Consider the following 20745-nt stretch of genomic DNA (forward strand, 5'->3'; position numbering starts at 1 on the left):
GAAAATATCACACGGAGCCAATCAGCACTCAAAGAAAAAAGGAGTACGGGAAAACGCGAGGGACTAAGTCTATGGTTTTATCTTGGAGTCTAAGCATAATTGGTTGAGAAGATGGCACACATTTTGAATACATTTCACGAGGCGAATTACACCAAAACCATTCTAGTCTTTAAAAAAATCGAGCTCTTTTATTTCTCCTTTCACAACATTACAACGTGGCACAAAACAACTTTCTTTATACGCATTTCGTTCATGTGCGAGGGGACTGGTAACAAATTCAAAAACTTACAAAAAAGCTTTACTGTAAGTTCGTCATAAAAACCCGTCTGAGATCTCGCGATGAAATGTTCTGTTTCTCTGATTTCAACCGAAAACTGATGACTTCCATCCAAACAAACGGTTAACACTCTTTCCCGTTTATTCTTCATAAGTCTTCATATTTTTAAAGGCTGAAACATAAGACTTCCCCACTATCACAAATTCGGCCCCAACTGTAAGGCATTGGAAAGGTGCTATGATTCGACTTTTTTTCTGCTACAGCAAATAATAATGAAAAAAAGAGACTACATCAGGTAGACCAAATAAGACCCAGCTTTATATTATCATATTCATAGAGTTTTCATTAATGGACTTTCTACCGAATGCTATCGCTTGAGTTTGAAATTTTCTTTGATCTGTAATTGGCACGGAAACAATTTCGTAAACGGACATAGAACAATCAAATTGCACGGAGCAATTTGATTGTTCCTCGAATCATTTTTTCGCTTTCAGGGGGCAGATTCATTTCGCTTTGTTGTCCTTAAGGCTTTATTACTTTCTTTGCGGGCTTTATCGACTAGAAGTGACTAATTTCCTCTGACGTTTAAGTCCAAATGAAGAAACTCTACGACAAAATTCCTACCACGGAATTAACTCCCTCCCCCCTTAAAAGTTAAACCCTTGTGATAACCAACTAAACTCTACGGAAAGCGCGAAATCACATCAGTTTTATTCCAGACTTGAAGGCTGAGCATCTTATGGAGTGGTCACCTTGCCTTGAAATCGAGTTTTTTCTGGAGCAGGTTTGTTACACTGCGGGCAGTTTCTGTAAGCATCTTCGATGACTTTCCTGCAAATCAGCAAAAGAGGAAAACTGGTTCAACGGGTTTCTAAAAATGTGGTATACGGGTTTGCCTAACACGCACGTTACAAAGAAACGATTGCCCCAAATAGCAACGAAACTATCAGCAAAATTAATCTTCACTTGATTCCTGACAAAATTTAGCATTCTCAAAAGTGATAGACTTGTAATTTCTTTTCACAATATGTATGCATAATTTTAGCAAACAGGTGATAAGAAAAGAGAAACTTTCCGCCGGAGTCTTCTTGATTAAACAATTAATTCTCCTTTCTAATTTACACGAAAATGAGTGACTTCTAGAAGAGAGAATTACTAATTTGATCTTAGTGGTTTAACCCTTTACCCCTAACATCAGTATCTATATTCTCCATACTATTCATTATACATTTCCCAAGGTGCTGACAAAGAGAATTTGTTTAATAATCAAGAGCTGCTTTTGTTGCTGATCATTTCCTCTATTCTCATGACCTTATTGTTTGATTCAAGGGTGTTATTGTAAGGAGAAATTAAATTCTAGTCACTCTTACGAGTTAAAGGGCAAACTCACCATTCAAGACGGATATCCGAAGGATTTAAGGGAACTACTGGGAATAACTGGAGTTCCCCCTCAAGACTTCCGCAACGATTATAAACAAATATTCCAGTCTTGTTCAAACCAAATTCTGTAGACAGGAGACCCGGGGTAGGCTCCTCGAACATGTCATCAGTTTGATTCCAAGACTGAGAGAAAACATTCTGGCCAACCACTGTCATGAAAACAATGTCACCCATCTCGCTGTAGATGCGAAAAATGTGTGTAAGAATATAAAGAGCGGCTACTAATCCACTCGAGCCACAAGCCTGACCTTGATGCTTCGTGGGGAGAGCTATTTCTTCTTTTATTTTGAGTAGGATAACCTGTTTTTATTGAGACAAGTGGGCTGAATTTTCTGATAGGGGGCCCTACAGTGGTACCTTACTGGAATTAAGTAATTGTCCTACTAACCGATTAACCTTTATCTTCCTCTGTGAAAGAAATCGCTCGGTAAACATTTATCCTTTAGAAAAGCCAACCTTAGAAACGTCAGCTCTCTTCCGTGGCGAATTTACATTATCAACTCAGTTGATTAAACCAATTGAAATTATCCATTTCGAAATAGTTGCTTGAGTATTATAGTAACCCCACGCAGAGTGATTGAGCAAGAGGTGACGTAATCTTCGTCCGACGAGAGCGCCCCTATCTCTGTTGACAGCTGAACGAAAGAAATAACCGATGACTTTCGGTTGCACTCTTCACTAACGACTTACCTCCCCTTAGCGACCTCACGCATCTCGTCCATTTTCGCAATGGCCTTGACGCGACAGTCAGCCTGTCATCAGACTCTCTGCCGTCAAGCGGAGTTTATCACCCCTAGGACCACCACGGATCCCTGTGCCCGAGCGTCGGGCACTGGACCCATGGATGGCCGCTGTCATCGTCACCGTCAAAGAGAATCCGACAGCGACACACAAGCAAGCAGAGTGACGAAGAGGAATGCCAACATTCCCTTCGCCATGTTTCGATTTCTGCAATGTTTAAAGAAAGTAATGATTAACAATCATACATAACAGAATGTCAAAACAAATGCCTACTTCGGAAACATTTCAGGACTAATATTTATTCTAGATAATGTTGATTTAGAGATAAAAATTCCTTCAAGCTGCCATCAGAAGCTGGAAAGATCTTTTAGACTCTATTTTCTGATGATCTGATGATCAGAGATGTTTCTTGACTTAGTCTGAAGTTCTCCTTTCAAAAAGTACGTTTAGGTACGATGAGCTAATTGATTGAAAAATTGAGTCCTCTTCCCTCCCCCCCCTCTCTTTTTTAACTGTTGTTCCCATAATGCCACGCAAATATATTCCAACGAATGCTCTCAATGCTGAGAAGCATGCGTGACCACAGGATTGTGATGTTGGTGTGACTTAATTCAACTGTCTTAGATTTAACTCCAGTTATTCAATAGTTAATAGTATAATCGTAACATATGACCGGCAGCAAGACTAAATATTTTAACAACGAAGCCTCTTTAAAACTTTCCAAGGCTAAAAATTGCCTGATCGCGTGTGGTAGATGAGAAACTTTCATCAGAAAAGTTGTTCTCTTCCTTCCACCCAGGTGCCCGCAAGTACTAGAGTCGTCACTCAGTGCGAAAAAGGTCGTGTGACGAGCTCAAACGACAGAAAGAAAGGGGAACGGCTCACCAACCACTGTATGATTGTTTTTTTGTGTGCGCCTTGCGAAGAGTTTCAAGCGTGAATTCATTTTGCGTGCTAAAATTTCAAACGATTTTCGAAAGCAAGACGCGAGTGAAATTACACATCAAACAGAGCAGAATAGGTTTAAATTACATCACGCGCCTTGGAATCGAGTTTCAATATCTAATTTGAGAGAGATCCATCTATTTTCCTTTAAACAGCAAAACCTCTCTAATGAGTGGTTTCTCCCGGAAAAATAAGCCAGACGACTGTTTTACATGGATTGTCCATTTCATGGAGGTTGACTTGCTTTTAATCATTATTTCGTTTGGAAAGTTCTTTGCGTTCTTGACCTGTAAAATGTATAGGTAATCACGTAACATAATATATCAACGGAAAAAGTTGATATATTCCTCTTCTGCATCGAAATTTGAGGACCATAGACTCTCGATGTATTCTTCAAAATCATACGAACTATTACATAAAGCTGAGTAATTTGTGAAAAAAGTTTTCTTTCCTAGCCCTGTTGCGAAACGAAAATTTAAGAGGTACAGCGAATACTAAAAGCTCGAACTATTGTCGCGCGTTCCAATCTGTTTGTATTTAATTGTACACACGATTTCGCAAACTTGACTGAAATAGTTCCGTTTAGCTTACTTAATTAAGAAGGAGTTGGTTAAGAAGAAGAAGAAGAAGAAAAAGAAGAAGGCTGTTTGTTGCCCAACGTCGCCTCGATGACCCGCGACGGCTCAATCACATATCTGAGAGACTGAACGCTCTGCGTTAAGAGAAGACGGGTGTTGCATTCTTCTATCCTAGACAGGCTTTATAATTTTGCGCGAAGGTGTTACAGGAAATGGCTGCAAACAGAGATTTCATTTTCTACAAAGGAAAGGCATTTTTGGAACTCCTTATCCCTGGGAGAGTCAGGTTTTTAAAAACCCCTGTCCTAAAAATTTATCGGGTACAACCCTTCCAGTTTGATGGCAAGAAAAGCTAGAGCTGGTTAAGCGTAGTAAGCTAGCGTTTTAAGCCAGATTTTGGTCGAAAAAGGGGCAATCGACATAGAATAATATGCGAATTCTGTACTTACGGCTTACAGCGTGACTGCTTTATCCTGGTCGATTTGCCGACTATTGCTGACAATCCGGTTTCACCGGTGATAAATCGGCCCTCGCAGCAAGTGTCCAATTGTTGACAAGGAGTCATGTTACTTCTGCACGATCCAATTACAGAGTACTCTCAACCTGCGCGTGACAAGCCAGTGGAAAAAAATCGCCCGCGGCGAGTCCAAAGAACGAGTTATAAACATAGGGTCATAACGTGACTTTCCGCTGACGCGCACCAGACGAGGCTCAATTTAGAGATCTCGTGTACACACTCGCAGATAAATACATATGAAGGTAAATGGGTATATGAAGGAGAGTGAATATATAATTCATATAACTTTGTAAATCATATTTTGGAACTCTTGGTGGGTATATACATAAGATCTTTCCCCCACGAGAAATGACCCCACGCCCCGGACTCAAGAGAGCAATGGAAATCACGCCCAGTGCGAAGCTCCGTCTACCTCACTCGTGTCCTTATGATCACGCTTAAGTCGCAAACGGACTATACCTCCCGCATAGACAGGCTACTCCAGTTTGCTTGCGGTTGGTTTGTTTACTTACACCTCAGGCTGATTTTAATAAGTATAATTCCTTTTTTCACATACGACACGTATTATGCATCAACCGTTTAATCCCAAGATCTGATCCTCAACTCTCCCCTCAGGCTGCCAAATATTTTCTTGCAGATTGGTAAAGAGAATTTATCGTTGTATTAAAAGACAATACTCCAAAATTGACGTGTTAAAAAGTTACTTGTTCACTCCAGGAAGTAGAGAGATCCTATCAGCACGAAAAATACTAAGCTAAAAATTAACTTTATTCTTTCAACGGAGATCAGGCAAAGGATGGGACTCTAAGCCACTGGGGAAAAGAGTGAGCCGAGAGAAATGGGGAAAAATTTTTAAAGAGCGCTCTGAGTAATGACTGAGGACGGATCTTCCAAGATTTTTATAATTAGTAAACTGATTTAACAAGGGGAGTGATTAATTCTTTCTTTTATCAATCCAAACAGAGAAGCCTTGGCTTAGGCGCCTGGTATAAGCAACCGGCGGCTCTATATATCCGCTCTCGATGATTTAACCCCCCAACTTCTCTTCGATTGACTAGCGTATAATTTCTCTCCACAGTATCACACCTGAATCAAACATTAAGTTCATAAGAATAGAGGGAATGATCAGTCAGTTAAGAAGCTCTTGATTGTCTAACATATTCTCTTTGTCAGTAACATTGGAATGTACAGAGAACAGTGTGGAGAAAATACATCATAATCAAGGAATGCAGTGAAGCTGAGTAGATGTTTAGTGTTGTCACAGCCTGCTTACAGCACTGGTGTTTCGTTGGCGTCTCAGTGTCCGTTTTAGGCTTTCCCTAAATTTCTTGTATGATAAAAAGTAAATGACGGGATTATAACAAGGCGCTGTTTTGGCAAATAAGGCGGGTAGAGTGGCTACCAGTGGTGTGATGTCCTCAGGTTGGTTTATAATAGCATACAGAGAAACTACGGCGTAAGGTGTCCATGCGAACAAGAAGCAAGTCGACATCATAAATGCCATGCGCCCGATTTTACCCTCGGCTTGGATAACTTCCATTGTAGGTGCAGCGTTCTCTCCCCACAATCCATGCGCATTTAAAGTCATTTTCTTCATGTTGTTGTAAACGGAATAGTATGCTATAACCATGGTAACAACTGGTCCAAAAAAGAAGAATAAGAAAATACAAGCTACAAAAGTGATATCAAGTGGATCGGACGATTGCCAGCGAATTGAGCAACACACACCTGCGCCTTCAGGAACGTACGCTGACCAACCGAACAGAGGGAACGAACTCCAAAGAAGGGCAAACAGCCAAAGTCCAGCAATGATGAGACCAAGCTTCCTCTCAATACAAAACAAGGCTTCAGAGAAGTTTATAGTGATTGCACGCTCGATAGAAAATGTAGCGTAGTGGAGCATTATACCGAACGAAAGGAAAGATGTAATAAAGGCGTACCACGTGCAGGCTCCACCGCTCAAGCGCCAACTTTCTGACGCATTGTTAACAACTCCAAGGGGATATGCTAATACTGCGTGTAGCCAATCACCGACGGCTATACTAAGAATCAAGCTGTTCGAGCGCGTGCGCAGTGTGCGGTCTTTGACAAATGCCCAAATGACAAGCGTGTTTAGACTGAATGCTGTCACAGTTAAAACGACATAAACTGCTGCAATCACGTAATGAATGGGCATAGTAAAGGCTGCCTCGGGATCCATCTCTTTGCTCTTGTTTTTGAGGTCAGACATTCTTGTTCAGTAGAGTTTTAATCTCCTTGAAAATCAAGAAAAAAATTATAAACAAAACTATATAGATAATGATAACTGAAACCAATCCCAACCTAGTTCCTAGCCTACGTGTAGCCATACCCTCCCCCCAGGTGAAACGGAGGGGGGCAGGGTACGGCTACACGTAGGCTACCTGGTTCCTATCGTTTTTTCGCGCTTCAAGCAGACTGCCTGTTTTAACTTTGAGTTGTCATTGGCCAACATGATGTTAATCTTTGTTCTGATTAGTAATTTTGATTACAATGTTTTTGGTTTTTCCATATTCTGTTGAAAACTGCTTTAAAGGAGACATGATTTTGCTCAGTAATATTACAGGTAATTTAGAACGTTTCCTTGCATGCAGTATCAGCAATATATTGTTTCCATTAGAGGTTCTCATGAAGAACTGCAGCAAAGGTGCTGTAGCTACGTAGAGACCTGTACAGTGTACTGTAGCTTCATATGGACATTAAAGCACAAATGTTATTTACATTAATCGTTCCGATCCCAAAATACTGGGTAGCGCCATGTCACACCACAAAAAACAAAACAAAACAACCGCTACTGACCATCCCTCGATATAACGAATATTTTGGTTGTTTTTCAGCAAATCCGTTAACAGGAGGTTTTCGATGCAACGAACCCTCGATATAACGAACTAATTTCCCCAATCCCTTAGCATTTCATTAAATCAAGTTTCCTCTGCATCGATTTTTTTTTATTTGCCACAGGGCTTGGAAACTATTGCTTCAGGTTTCTTCGTGTCCTGGCCCTGGCCTTCTTTAGTATGGAACACCTTGAAATATTGCTCCTCTTTCTAATTTCGAAAAATTTTCGTGTTACTTTACTCAGTAGCACCCGTCTATACTCCTAGTGGACAGGTGCACCGGGAGAACAAAGTACCTTACCCAGGAACACAAGATCACAACAGCGTTTACCTCGACCTTTTTACTAAGGAGATCTTTTGAAGGTTTGTCTCGTTTTGAAGATCACATGTTTCCGTGAGTAATACTTGACTGATGTAAAAAATCACTCTTCACTGTGGTCGTAAAAAACAGGTTCACAAATTGAATTGTCTCACGTGCTTGGTGCGCTGCTTATCTATAAGCTGTGCGTGATGTGGCAGAAATTGTTCAAAATGTGAAAACAACTTTCTGGCATTGTTCTCTCAGTCGGTGGCGATAGAAATCTCAGAGCAGCATAAATCACGGTAGCAATGAGTGACGTTTATTATTATCAGTTGTTCTTTCTCTGTAGGGGCTAAAAACGATTTTACCTTCCTTTCACCTTTTTTCTACGTATGATGCACGAAGTACCTTCTGTTTCTGTTTTGTGACAAAAGGTATTCCCTGCGGTTACGGAAGCCCTGAAGAGTCCTCAAATGATTGAATGAGTCTTTTGATCTGACCAGTTAAATGAGTTATAGCGTAAAGTAGTGATTCTCCTCAGGCTATACTATATGAAATACTTAGGCTGTTATATCTCTCTGTAATGACTTTTTGCCGTTAATTATTTCCGTTCGCGACGTCTAAGGGATTTTATCAAAAAGCGATCTCTCTTAGCGTGAAAAAAGCTTTTGTCTTTTTGATTTTCTCTTTGTCATAAGTTTGAACTTCGGGTGAACTGTCGTCAATCATTATAGACATTGTAAGGCTTTAAACATGCCTGTCTCCTGACTGACGGGGCGTCTAAAAAACGGGGTTGTAAAAATAAGTAAATTATTGAGATTTGAATCTGTTCAACACATGACATCTATCATATATCATTTTATATTATTTCCAAAGGCGGTGTCTCGGCAACGCACGTTTTTTTCTTTCGGATTTTTTTTTATTCTGAGAGATGAAATGATGAAACACTTTTTGAAGAGGGTGGCACTGAATAGTTGAAATAACGAATAAATTTGTGGCCCTCGATAAGATACTCCTCATTCATTTATTGATAAGTCGTCTGCTGTAAGAGACCTAATAACGGAAGAGAAAAGGTGTGAAGAAATTTGGGGCTTAGCATGGAAGCTTTGAATAGATATCATATAATTGATCAGCTACACAGCATTCCTCCTAGGTTAAGCAATTTGCCAGTGACAGCATTTTTCAAACGAATAACCAGAATCTAACCGTGATTAACCTTCAACCTTTAAATTCCAAAGAGTACTTAATCACTGAAATTCAAAAGATTTTCATTATGGAAAAAAATTAAAAAAGAAACCATGAAAGATGTCTTATTTACGAATTCTCCGAGGCGAACTGGTTTTGCCATAGCATTCTATTAGTGTAGTGAAATGCAGGCACTTCGAGAAAGCGAGTTTACCTTAAAATCTATATACCAGAACTGTGAAGAAAAATTTTCGATTTACCAAAAGAAAATGAAACAAATAAATACCAGTCGTGGTTTATACTCATCTTGCGGTTGCGCTAGCCTTAACGCTATTTACGACTACTACATAAAATGGCTGGACGATAACATTATTGTGATGATTTACCTTCACATATTCTGAACTGCCACTATGAACCTATTTCACCCCTGTAACAGATGGCGTCGGATTTCAGTTTGTCCAAAGTTGAGCGTTCATCAATATCCCAGCACGCGTGGGCAGTAAATAACCGACTTGATTCCATAATCCAGTTTGATCAAACTCTAAAGAAGACTCAACAACTTCCTTACCTTAGCTTTTAAATCACCCTTTTCATTTACTTTGTTTGATTGCTGGCATCCTTAATCAAATTTTTATCCATCAAAACGTTGAATGGAGCCAAAAGGCGCAAAATGTAATGATTAGAAATGACTTTTCATTTACCGTAAGTATTATGGTTTTGATCGTTAAAATGTCATAAACGAAAGTGGCATGACTTTTAACCAATCGTAATGAACAAATTTGCATCTGAACGGAAAGGAAGATAGTACAGATGCGCCCAAACAGTCTGCGAGAGATAAAGATGCTTTGCTTCTATAAAAAAAGGGAATGATGTCGTTTACATAAAGCTAAGATATTTTAAAGAGATACTCTGCAAGACTCTTTCTTCTAGCGATAATCGGCTGTCTGAGGATTTGCTTTAAAAAACTTTCTCCAAAAAGTTTTATTTTTGTTACATAATGCCCAAAAGCATCGACTTCTACATAATTCAGGTTTGTTTTCAGCTATTTTTAATTTCTTTTTAGTTCATACAAAAATCTCGCCCAATGGTATTACACTGAACCCTTTCGCTACTATGATCAGAACATCAATTCTCTGCAGAGCACTCCATACATTGCTTATAATTTGCTTTGACGATTTGGTGCAAAATCAAGCAATATCCCCAACGTTGTGTTTTCCTTTCTTCTCATCAAATTTTTACTCGAAAATGTATTAATGTTGTAATTGGAGAAATTTCTTTTTGGTCACACCTGTGAATGAAACAGGTTATTCTTTCAATTTATTTTTCCGAATGAACTGACTTTTAAGAAACTCGCAAATCTGCCTCGAAAATTCTTTTTTCGCCTTTATTAGTGAGGTTGTAGAATTAGAACTCACTTATGACAGCTAAACTTCGGGTTGAGCTATTACCACGTGTTATTAGAGTTGCTAAACAGCATTCAGGACAATGAACAAAAACCGACAAAGAAACACTAACCATTGGTGCACGTCATAAACTGTTTGGCCACATGCAAAAACGACTCTCCAGAAAAATACCCCAAAAAGTTTCATAAGAGCAATCATCACTCGTTGCGAATGGTTATGATAAAAATAGAAAATTAAAAATGAAATCCAACGTACATCCTCAGCTACGAAAAAGATAAGTTTTAGAAGCTCAAGGAAAAAATCGATCAGTCGCCGCCCAACCTTGTTGGCAGAAAACGTCGAATGTTGCTGTATTATTCAATACTATTTGAAATTTTTTTCACAAAGGTTGTAACTGTAAAAAATCAGACTTAATTCTAAATTTTTAAATTAGCATAAATTAACTAAAAATCTAGCATAGTAGTGGACTTTTCCTGCGATTTGAGAAAGACGCAAACACTTTGTTTTGTACAAGCTACAAACGATATCAATCCTGTTTTATCTAATTGTCTGCAGAAATTTTCAACTCATTCCCTGGCCGCTTTCTCACAAAATTCTACAGATGACTCAGATAAATAGCCCTAAAAATTTGAGACATCTGCTCGTCGGTTATACATTAATTACAAGTAGCAAACATTCCTACCATTTATAGCTGCTCAATGTGAACTTTTTATACTGAGGGCAAAATGTTTCAAATTCGGTTTTGTCAAGAGCAAAATTTCCAGAAGATGTCCTCTATTCTGTAAGACCTGACGAAACTGACTTTTTCCCAACACCATGAAATCGTGCGACTGTGCTTGTTTTAGGGTGTTTGTGTGGTAATCTTAGTGCGTATTGTTTATTTTTTTGTGTGAGAGCTGCTCAAATTTCAATGAGCTCTTGGCAGGATTGGCATCGATGTGGAGGTTATTTCCTCTGGTGCTATTCAGCATAACAATAGCAACGAAAGTAAATAAATATTTCGTAGCTACGAGTCAGATATTAGCTGATAACTAACGAAAGCTCATTCCAATTTAAGAGAATTTTTCTGTTTACTTGTTGCTTGTAGTATGTACCCAAGGTAACAAAGTTTTGTCTTCATTGCGTGGAGCCATACGGTAAAGCATGAATATTTCTTACTGTTTGTTATATCGTGCTTTCTTTTCATTTTATAAATAATCTGCAGGATTCTCTTTTAAATCCTCTATTTATAAGTATTTTTCCAAAGGTTTTATTTGTTGTGACTTGTACACCTCGTGGGAGTCGAAGTAATCTGACAAGTTCTTAAGAATCGCCGCTACTGGATCCGTAAAAAAAGCCATTTCTCCTCAGTGTGGCGGCTGTTCTTAAAGACAAAATATTCGAATATTCAACATATTCTGACTAATTGATCTCGAATCCCTGTTAATCACAAGGCATAAGAGCAAGCTGGTCACTGGAAAATGTCCTCAGATTAACTTTTAGTCCATGATAAACTTGGGAAGATTTACAAGCTTAAGAGAAATGTGGTTTTCATGTCCTCGAGTCTTAGTAAGCTAACATGATTTTGAACCACAACGTTAACTGCTAAAGTTGGAGGAAGTTGGTACAAGTCACTCAAGACTGACAACGTTTCATGGTATCTGCCAGTGAAGATTTCTTTCTTTTAATTAATATTACCATTGAGGTTAAAACCCTACATACATGGTTAGAATCTATGTCTTTTGGCCGCATAACTTATTTCAGACAGTCTCATCCCAAATTAATTGTGTATCATGATTCTTCGAATTTTGCCTCATTTTTGTATGATTTTTTACGAAGTCTTCTCCTCTGAAACTTATTGTTTAATGTTAGAAACTTGGTCAACTTTGAGCTTGGGTTACGAATCTAAATATCAATTTTATATGTTTATTAAGTTTATCTTTATTGTATAACCGTGATAGCAAAAACCGGAAAAGTGAATTTACTTCTAAACAAAGGCTAATTCGTTTTCAATTATCTGGTTGTGTCGCATAAATGAAGCAATCAGCGAAGGCCGGCTGAAAAAAACCACAGAGTTAGCCACAACAAAGCAATGCTTTTTGGAACAAACATCTCTGGTCACGGAAAAAGGCTATTAGCTATATGCAATTAATTTATTATTTACATCTCTTATATGCGAGTCTTATATGTTTTAACGCGGTGGCAAACAAAAAGTTTGACTTCTTGTTCGGTCAATAATATTTAAGTTTTTGGAATGTTGGACATTTTCCAGTTAATTTTTTTAAGTTAAAAGTCGCAAGTATAATTTGTATAAAAAATAATGGCTTTCAAATTATGACAAATGATGCTGAAAATTGTCATGATTTTCTTTCAAACACATCGGCGAAGTGCTCAACTCGATAATGAGCATAAATTTCAATTTTTGGAACAAAGTGTTCCTGCCACTGAGGGTCGATAAGAAACTATTTTCAGAGAGATAGTTGATGAGAGAAAAAAGTCGATAAATCGATCGAGAAAAACCTATTGACTTAATGCTATATCGTGCAAGTGAAAAATGGAAAGGAAAAAAGTTACAAAAGATATAAAACTTGTTCTTTTCCTCGACCAGACGACACCAAATTGCTCTCTGCCTGATAACATTCGACCGAAATTGTGAAGCAAACCTTTGCCTAATCCTCAAGGGCCTCAATTTTAAAATTGTTGCATTGCAATAAAATCCTTTCTTTTAGAAGATTCTTAGACATCGTAATCTTCACATTTTGTTGGTAATGTTTTGCAAATTCGGTAATTGTAGACAGATGTGATTTACCTAGTGCTGAACACGTACAGAATAGACTCGGTGCAGTTCAATGCAAGTAGTTATTCCCAAAATACCTCCAGACAAGCGTTTCTTCAAAGGCGACGCGACCTAAGTGCCCTTCTTCATTTTAGCCTACCTTTTGTCCAGAGTTTGACTTCCCTGTGAACACTGAAAAACTCCACGAAGGACTACGTTCCAGAGTAACTGAACTCTTTCTAGCATGTTTTTGGCTGACTAGTTGCCACTGAGGCTCTTAGAGGAGCGGGGATTTTCATGGATTGTTGCTCTTGAAAAACAGGTTGTTTTATATCCTTGTGATTTTTTTCATTGGATTAAAAGCCACAAGGCTCCACCCCCACTGATTTCACCGAGGACTTCCTGCTCTGTTGTGGTTCTATAGAAGTGTGTGTCGCATAGATTGAACAAAAACGTTGTTGAGTTTAATTTAAAGAAAACAAAGATATCTTATTCGAGGCTGGATTCAGTTGGAGCTTAGTGCTTAGTGATCGGTATGGGTGCACTGACCAATCATTTCTAGAATTTGTAATCGCATACATCTTATCAAAAATTTATCCGTGAATTATGCGTGAAAAGTTAACCCACATCTATTGAAATGCACTTTCTTGTTTAGACTAAAATGAAGCATATATATCCTACTAATGTAAACCAAATTGAAAACACTTCCTCATTGAGGCAAGAAAACACATTATTTACCTAAACATATATTTCTTTTATTCAGAGCTAGATTTTAGAGCCCAGAGTAATTTGGTTTTATCAACTGAGTTGATGACGTAAATCGGCCACCGTAAAGACTTTCAAAGCTGGCGTTTCGGGCGTTTGACCTTCGTCAGAGCGAATGACCCTGTTCTGCTCTCCCACCTACGCTGCACCACAGTTTCTCTAGAACCTTACCTCCTTTAAAGCCCAGAGTTCGGTTATAGCCTTAACTTAACCATTTAGTTCAAAAGATCTGATTGTTAATTCCCCTTTCAAGCAGCCACTCATCTCCTTTAAAATCAGTAACGAGAATTTGGTGTTAAATCAAGATAACAACTCCCACGTGATAACTTTGAGTATACTCATTACCTGTTTGCATATAATGTATAAATAATATAGGAAGGTATTTCGTGATAATCACTTCTTGGAGTTGAGGGGGATTAATGGAGATAAAAAGATATAAAAAAACGAACGCTTTCACACGCAAAAGACATTTTAAAAGTTGTTATGACTTAAACTCTTTAATAGCACTTCCTCCAATCATCTTAAGTTACACGTGAACAAGTTTTGTGCAACTTAGTCATACAGGATACAAGAGATATCGAAAAAGTTCAAACTATTTCTGGACACTTCTCTTTCTGTTTCTTTGACGTTTGCATCAAAACAAGCAACTGTCTCTTTTCTTGCTTGTCTATCATTTTTGATCAAAGTTTCCAGATTGAAAAGCTTTTTTCACAACTGAAGATAAAAAAAGAAACTACACGTTAAAATTCCATGAGAGTATTATGATGATCTATAATAAAATATTCATCATGAAACAAAGTACTGAAACGAAAATTTTCCCTGCAGAAGTTTTGTTTGTTTTTGCTATATACTATCAACTTGGGCATAAAGATTATTTTTATAATTCTGACGTCAAGTTTTTCTAAGCACAAATAAAGCTTGTTCAACTTCCTAACATCAAACCAATACACTCTAACATCAGTAGCCATATTCTCGACACTCTTCCCTGTACATTTCCTTGGACACTTACAAGGAGAATTCGTTTAACAATCAAAACTTCCTAGGTTGGTCATCCTTTCCTTTAGTCTCATGATCGTAATGAGTGATTCAGCAGTATTACTGAGAGAAGACATTATTTAATGAGCTCAGTTATGCACGCATTTTGATTGGTTCTCACTTATGATCTATTGGAGGACAGACGTATAGATGACGTCATCTTTAAAACTTTTTAAAATTCTTTATTATATAAAACAAATAGATTCCAAGTTGCCGTGCGTCTGTTCAGTAATAGATCACAGAGGACGTCAAAATATGGCAAGAATATCAGTGACACATTCGGCTGCGCCTCGTGTGCCACTTTTTTGTTCTTACCACATTTTGACGTCATCTGTGATCTATTACAGAACAGACGCACGGCAACTTGGAATCTATATTTTTAATCAGATGCTTATCACTTTAATCAGATGCTTATCAGATGCTTATCAACCAGTACAGTTGTCCACTCTAAGGTGTTTCTTTTCGCCGAATCAGTGTTAGATCAGTCGTTGTTACGGGTGATGAGGTAGTAGTGGCATCAGATTGAGGCTGTGACTCGACACTCTCTGAACTATAACTGGCTGAAAATTCGGATGACGCACTAGGCTTGTTTGTGGTGGCCTGGGTTGCAGTAGTGGTCGTCTTAATCGGACAGTGTCGTTTACACTTCGAACCTTTTTTGGTATATTCCTTTATCAACGCATTCCTGCCATATAAATAATAGGCAGTTAAGGACTACATGTGGCTAGTGATAACATAATTTTTAGAGAATTGAAAACAATCTTTAGATTCTATAATCTAGAAAGTGGTGATGCAAAAGGTTTGTCCCAAGACAGAAAAACCTGCCGCATCTCATATATCTATAAGTACCTACTAGAGAAAGATGAATCAAGACTATAGAGACTAATTGACACGACTAAAATCGAAATAAAAAATCGGGCGCTTTTAAAAAAAAAAAACCTAGTGTCTCAAATCCGAAATCGACCACGAGTGGCCAAAATCCAAAATCAGACACAAAAGTGCAAAATCCAAATTCGGGCACTAGTGTCCAAAATCCGAACGTGACACTAGTGTCCAAATACCAGGGACGGACACTAACTAAAATGTTTCAGCAACTGGTTTAAAGATGAAGAGTCATGCAGCTTACCGTACAAACGGAAACATCAGATAGCTGCGAGGCATCTTAAAATGATAAGCCAAGAGTCCGCAGCGATCGAAGATGAGGAAATCGTCCTTACTTCCTCCTAACAATCCCATGATGTCTCGGTCTGCTGGCTCCTGGTAGACTGGGAACGACACTCTCCTTTGTAGCTCTGAGATGGAACCTGAAGCTCTCTTCATGTTTAGAATCATAAAAGAAATATCCGTGAAATTCCTGTGCAGATGTAAGAAAAGAGAGTAATTTGTTTGGGTTGGAAATTGTTTCTTAGCAGTTTTAAACTAATGAATAAGAATTACCACCTTGAAAAGTATAAAGAGTTCAGTGCTTTGTTGCTGCTCGTGGTTTGGACCTGAAAGATTACATTCGATCCGGGTCAATTCCAATTCCCAAAGAAAACAAATCCCATGACCGACAACTTTTCACGAAAGCGAGGATGCTGGAAGATTTTGTGGGGTCTGGGGACCACGTTTTCCAAAATGATTTACTGAACTTCGGCCTTGCGTTGCATTGAGGAGAATAAAGCCTCCTCCACTTACTCCTCCCCTCCAAAACTTCAATATTTTTCTCTTTTGCAAGGGCTAAAGAAAATGGAGTGAAAGATGCCCTACCTCTTCTTAACGACCCCTTTGAGCATTCGTTCCATCAGCTGAGCCTGCCATTTGCAAAATTGTCAGCTAGCGAGCATCAGTCCCAGGAGTACCACGTGACCTTTTGATCTTGCTTCAGCCAATGGGTTTACTTGTTTTATCGACCAGGAGTGAGGCCGCTGGCATATTTTCGCGCTCTCTGTTAGCACCAAGAACGAAAGCGACGCAACCAAAATCGACGTGGTAATCGCATGCATTGCGTTGAGAAGTTCCTCTCCTAAACTACAATTACCTGCAGAAGCGAGCACTACGCATAATAAGCACTAATGATTTATCTTATAGACAGGCTTTAGAAGTTTTTAACAAACCTACCTTGTATGACAGGAGAGAGGCGATTGGTAACTCAATGTTTCAAGAGGTAAGTAATAACAACAATCACAAGCTTTATTCGCTACCTTGGCGAACACGGAAAAATCGCAAGTTCCAAGTTCCTCGTTTTAAAACCAATCGTTTTAGAGACAGTTTTATTGTAAGCCATTGCCAATAGCACGTCCTTGTACAACTCATATATATTAATTGATCTGATTTCGAATAATTTTAATTGTATCTTAATTAATTTAGTGTTTACATAATGATAAGCTTTATTATTGTTTAATTCTTATGAATTAACTTTCTTAATTTTCATTATATAATTTACAGTTATGATTAATTTACGTTTTACATTTGTAAAAATTATCGTAATTCAGCCCTCGGGCTGCAAGGGTAATTTTAATAAAACTATCTATCTAGTCTATCTAAAAGAGAAAGAAGGGTTTGAGTATAACAGAGTCGCATCCGTTATTCAGTATTGAGTTGAAAATCCTCGTCCCCTCCGATACAGACATACTCAAAATGGTCCTCTCGGCGTTGTCTGAACGACAAGTCGGTCAACCACAGGCGGCCCAAGCTCCAGCTGTGAGATGATCATCTTACGCAATAACGGTGATGGCGGACGTATAAGAGTTTGTATAGGAATATTTACGACCGCTCTAAGGAATAAAAAAAATACGTCAAATTCTCAATAAAAATACCTCACCTTACTTCCACAGCGTATCGTTTGTTATCTGACCGCTTACTTTGAAGAAAATAACTCATTTTAGCGAGTTGTCCATTTCGAGGTTTTCTACGTACATAAGAAAAGCCAAAGGATGAACATTCCATTTTCGAACGCCCGATCCGAGAAGCTTTTCTTATTTAGGTTGAAAACCTCGAAATGGAAAACTCATTAAAATGGGCTCTTTTCATCAAAGTAAGTAGTCAGACAACAAGCGATACACTGTGGAAGTAAGGTGAGGTATTTTTGAGAATTTGACGTATTTTTTTCTTCCTTAGAGCGGTTGTAAATATTCCCATACAAACTCTTTGACTGGTATGGCACAAGATGATCATGTTACAGCTGGAGCTTGGGCTGCTCTCAGCCTGAAGATGTGTTTATTACAGTTCTTTTCTATATGCGCGGAAAGATCGCGCAGTTTTACCCATCGCATGAGTGTTTTAGCCCCCTTTTATCAATTGTGTCTTAAAGAAAAACACTTAAATGTGGCGGTATCCTTTACTGTGACCTCTCTGCCTTCATCTCGCGAGGGGCACAGGCGTTACCTTCAAATTGGACACTAATTTGTGAGGGAGTTTTTTTTCGAAACATCCTCTAGAAAGTGGTGACTTTACCCTTAAACAACTGGCATTTTCATCTTAACCCTGACGAGCATTCACAAGTTTAGGATGATAAAGATTTTAGTGTAAACAGAAGACAGTCAACGATTGCAACTAGCGGAGCGAGATCTCCGATCTTTGATACCACTTGATCAATGTTCTGTAATACTGGCGACAAATATGCCTATGATTGTTCGGCAAACTCACTATAGCAACGTTCTAAAGAGACAGATTGCACTTTTGCTTAACCCTCAAGGAATTTCCCTCGTCACCACATCGCCTCCTTGACCATTTTTACACCCGTCCGAGAGATTAGTACCCGAAAAAAGAGCCCGAAATTGATGTGAAGAAATATCAATTCTTAATTCTGGTAAAATTTATCTGAAACTCACCAAGATTGCCGGTTCCAATAATGCTCAGATCAAAATACCTTTAATCCTCCTCAGAGTACGCTTTATGGCTCGGTTCCAAATATGAATTCTGCTGGACAGGAAACATTACACCCTTGCACCCTGACGTTCACCGCAAGCACGACAACCGTGACGCGATGTCACGGTTAGTCACGTTTAGTCACGTTTTCTATCAGTAGGTGAGGAACTCTTATCCTGAGTGTGCTTTCAGGAAATGAAATGGGTATCAAGGCAAAAGTCAAAGGTCAAATATGCTCTGGTCGAAGAAGAAAAAAGTGTCCACTTGTAAAAGAAGACCTCTCGAAAAAATGACGAGGTGTGTGACGACCGGAAACATTAAGTACAAACACACGATGAGATTTAACAATATTAACTATTTCATACATTTCTTGACAACTTAAGAAAAATATTCATAATCAATTAAACAGTAATTAACTGTGTTTTCTATTACCTTAATCCATTTTTTAAATATCTTTCACCTTCACATTTGCTCCACTCACCAGTTGAACAATCGAAAATCTTAATTATCGTATCCGTTTCCCCTAACAAATAACAGAATGTAATTCAAGCCGTCATTGATATGAAGCACAAGTATGATGAACCGGATAGTAAAGTGTGATCTCATAAGCGTGTAAAGTATTGTTGACAGTTCGTGTATCTATATATAAACACAACAATATTGTCATGCAATTTCTGTCGCGCGACAAGCGTGACAAACAATGGCAAGAGCACTGTAACCTTTTAAAAATAATTAAGAAAGACAGCTATCAGTTTCCAAGTGATAACAAAGATAGCGTTGAGACTTTACTTTCAGTCTTGCCAATATAACCAAACAAATATATAAGTATTATGTGTTCACACTGTATGGTTTAAAGCAAGTTTATGCTGTCCCAGAGCGGTATGAGTTTCAAAAAACCTTCCACATCGCACACAGGCCCAGTGGAAAAGCTCTTCACTGTGCTGATTCAGACTGACTTTGGACTGAAAACTCTTAAAACAAACGCCACAAGTGTACAAGACATCTACAAAACGCGATGGATCCCTCAAACGGCCGGTGCGAACGCAATAGACACGGTTTAAAAATGCTTGTCTTTTTTTAAACCACAAGGTGGAGCTAAAATGGAAACCGTACTCTAAACCAGAATACTCTGACGTCTCAGAATTTCGGCGGCTGCGACTCCGCTCTTCTAGGCTGTCAACGCTTTGCTGTCGAATCCAAAGAGTGGTGCCTGCATACAATTCCCTTTGCACACGTGGCTCTTTGTGTCTACAGTATGGGTGGTAACGCTTTCTACGTCGTCTACGTCTAGATGTACGACTACCACAATGCTTAACATTTTTCTCATTGTGTTGTGAACCGCTCCGGCCTCTCCTTTGCAAATCTTGTCGGGTTTTCCTTTCATCCTCTTCGTGATAAATTTCGACTTCTCTTGACGGAGTTCGCCGTGTTGTGATTCGCAAGTTGTCACCTTCCCACGTGAACGTACGGTTTTTTTCTGCCAGAGCTGCAGAACCATAGAGCAAGGTGGGATACTCAAAGATATTTTCCTGGTACTCAACTCTCTTAGTTTTCACATAGCGACATTTTCCAATCTTTTCCAGCTCTTTCAAGACCCACAGTCGCCGGTTGTTTAGAGTGAACCATTCCCATTTCTCGGGATAGAAAACAACCTCTATTGCAGGGACATCCTCCAACAGAATTTCTCCATTCTTTATCTGAGTGAAGGTCTCCGAGAGGGGAATTCCGTTGTCAAATTCCGATGCGAGTAAGTTCTTCGTGAAGCGTATTTCAGAAGGCTTCAAGAGGACCATGTACACGAAACTCATCTTGAAATTATTGCAATACTTGAATTCAAACGAGTTGTCAAACACATTGTACCACGTGAAAAGATGGGCGCGAAGCACTCCCTGGGGAGTCTTGCAAAAATGTACTCGGCAGGGATGGGAGAGAGGAGGACAAAAGTTTTCAGGTTTTCATCTACTGCTCTTCATATTCACAGTCATCCCTTCTATTTCTCGTAGGGGAGAAAGAAAGAAACAAAGCATAGTGAAAAAAAAATTAATCAGGCGACAAAAAAAACCCCATGAGAGAAAGACCAGAAAATTAAATTCGTGAAA

General features: G+C 38.7%; 4 protein-coding genes across 8 annotated transcripts; all 4 read right to left on the minus strand.

The window, feature by feature from the left end:
* Window positions 1-168: 168 nt before the first annotated feature.
* On the minus strand, window positions 169-4539 carry LOC131771530 (uncharacterized). The gene is made up of 4 exons (XM_059087341.2): window positions 4431-4539; window positions 2408-2665; window positions 1668-1895; window positions 169-1108 (listed from the first exon to the last, which is right to left on the minus strand). Exons 2-4 carry the CDS (start codon window positions 2437-2439, stop codon window positions 1015-1017), a joined length of 354 nt encoding a protein of 117 aa, XP_058943324.1. The 5' UTR covers window positions 2440-2665; window positions 4431-4539; the 3' UTR covers window positions 169-1014.
* Window positions 4540-5194: 655 nt separating this feature from the next.
* On the minus strand, window positions 5195-13494 carry LOC131771521 (melanopsin-like). Of its 5 annotated transcripts, none has more exons than XM_059087328.2 (2): window positions 13158-13494; window positions 5195-6753 (listed from the first exon to the last, which is right to left on the minus strand). In XM_059087328.2, exon 2 carries the CDS (start codon window positions 6726-6728, stop codon window positions 5757-5759), a length of 972 nt encoding a protein of 323 aa, XP_058943311.2. In that variant the 5' UTR covers window positions 6729-6753; window positions 13158-13494; the 3' UTR covers window positions 5195-5756. The 5 variants fall into 5 exon arrangements, with proteins under 5 accessions (XP_058943311.2, XP_058943314.2, XP_058943310.2 ...); XM_059087331.2 differs by lacking the exon at window positions 13158-13494 and adding an exon at window positions 10925-11058; XM_059087327.2 differs by lacking the exon at window positions 13158-13494 and adding an exon at window positions 9226-9446.
* Window positions 13495-14240: 746 nt separating this feature from the next.
* Window positions 14241-16729, minus strand: LOC131771526 (selenoprotein Pb). Its single transcript, XM_059087336.2, has 3 exons — window positions 16547-16729; window positions 15924-16151; window positions 14241-15482 (listed from the first exon to the last, which is right to left on the minus strand). The coding sequence occupies exons 1-3, from the start codon at window positions 16579-16581 to the stop codon at window positions 15245-15247; spliced, it is 501 nt and encodes a 166-aa protein (XP_058943319.1). The 5' UTR covers window positions 16582-16729; the 3' UTR covers window positions 14241-15244.
* A 2382-nt stretch (window positions 16730-19111) lies between these two features.
* Window positions 19112-20454, minus strand: LOC131771523 (uncharacterized). The gene has a single exon (XM_059087332.2). It carries the CDS (start codon window positions 20452-20454, stop codon window positions 19483-19485), a length of 972 nt encoding a protein of 323 aa, XP_058943315.2. The 3' UTR covers window positions 19112-19482.
* Between the last annotated feature and the right edge of the window lie 291 nt (window positions 20455-20745).

The sequence above is a fragment of the Pocillopora verrucosa genome, chromosome 12 (assembly GCF_036669915.1).
Source record: "Pocillopora verrucosa isolate sample1 chromosome 12, ASM3666991v2, whole genome shotgun sequence".
NCBI lineage: Eukaryota > Metazoa > Cnidaria > Anthozoa > Scleractinia > Pocilloporidae > Pocillopora > Pocillopora verrucosa.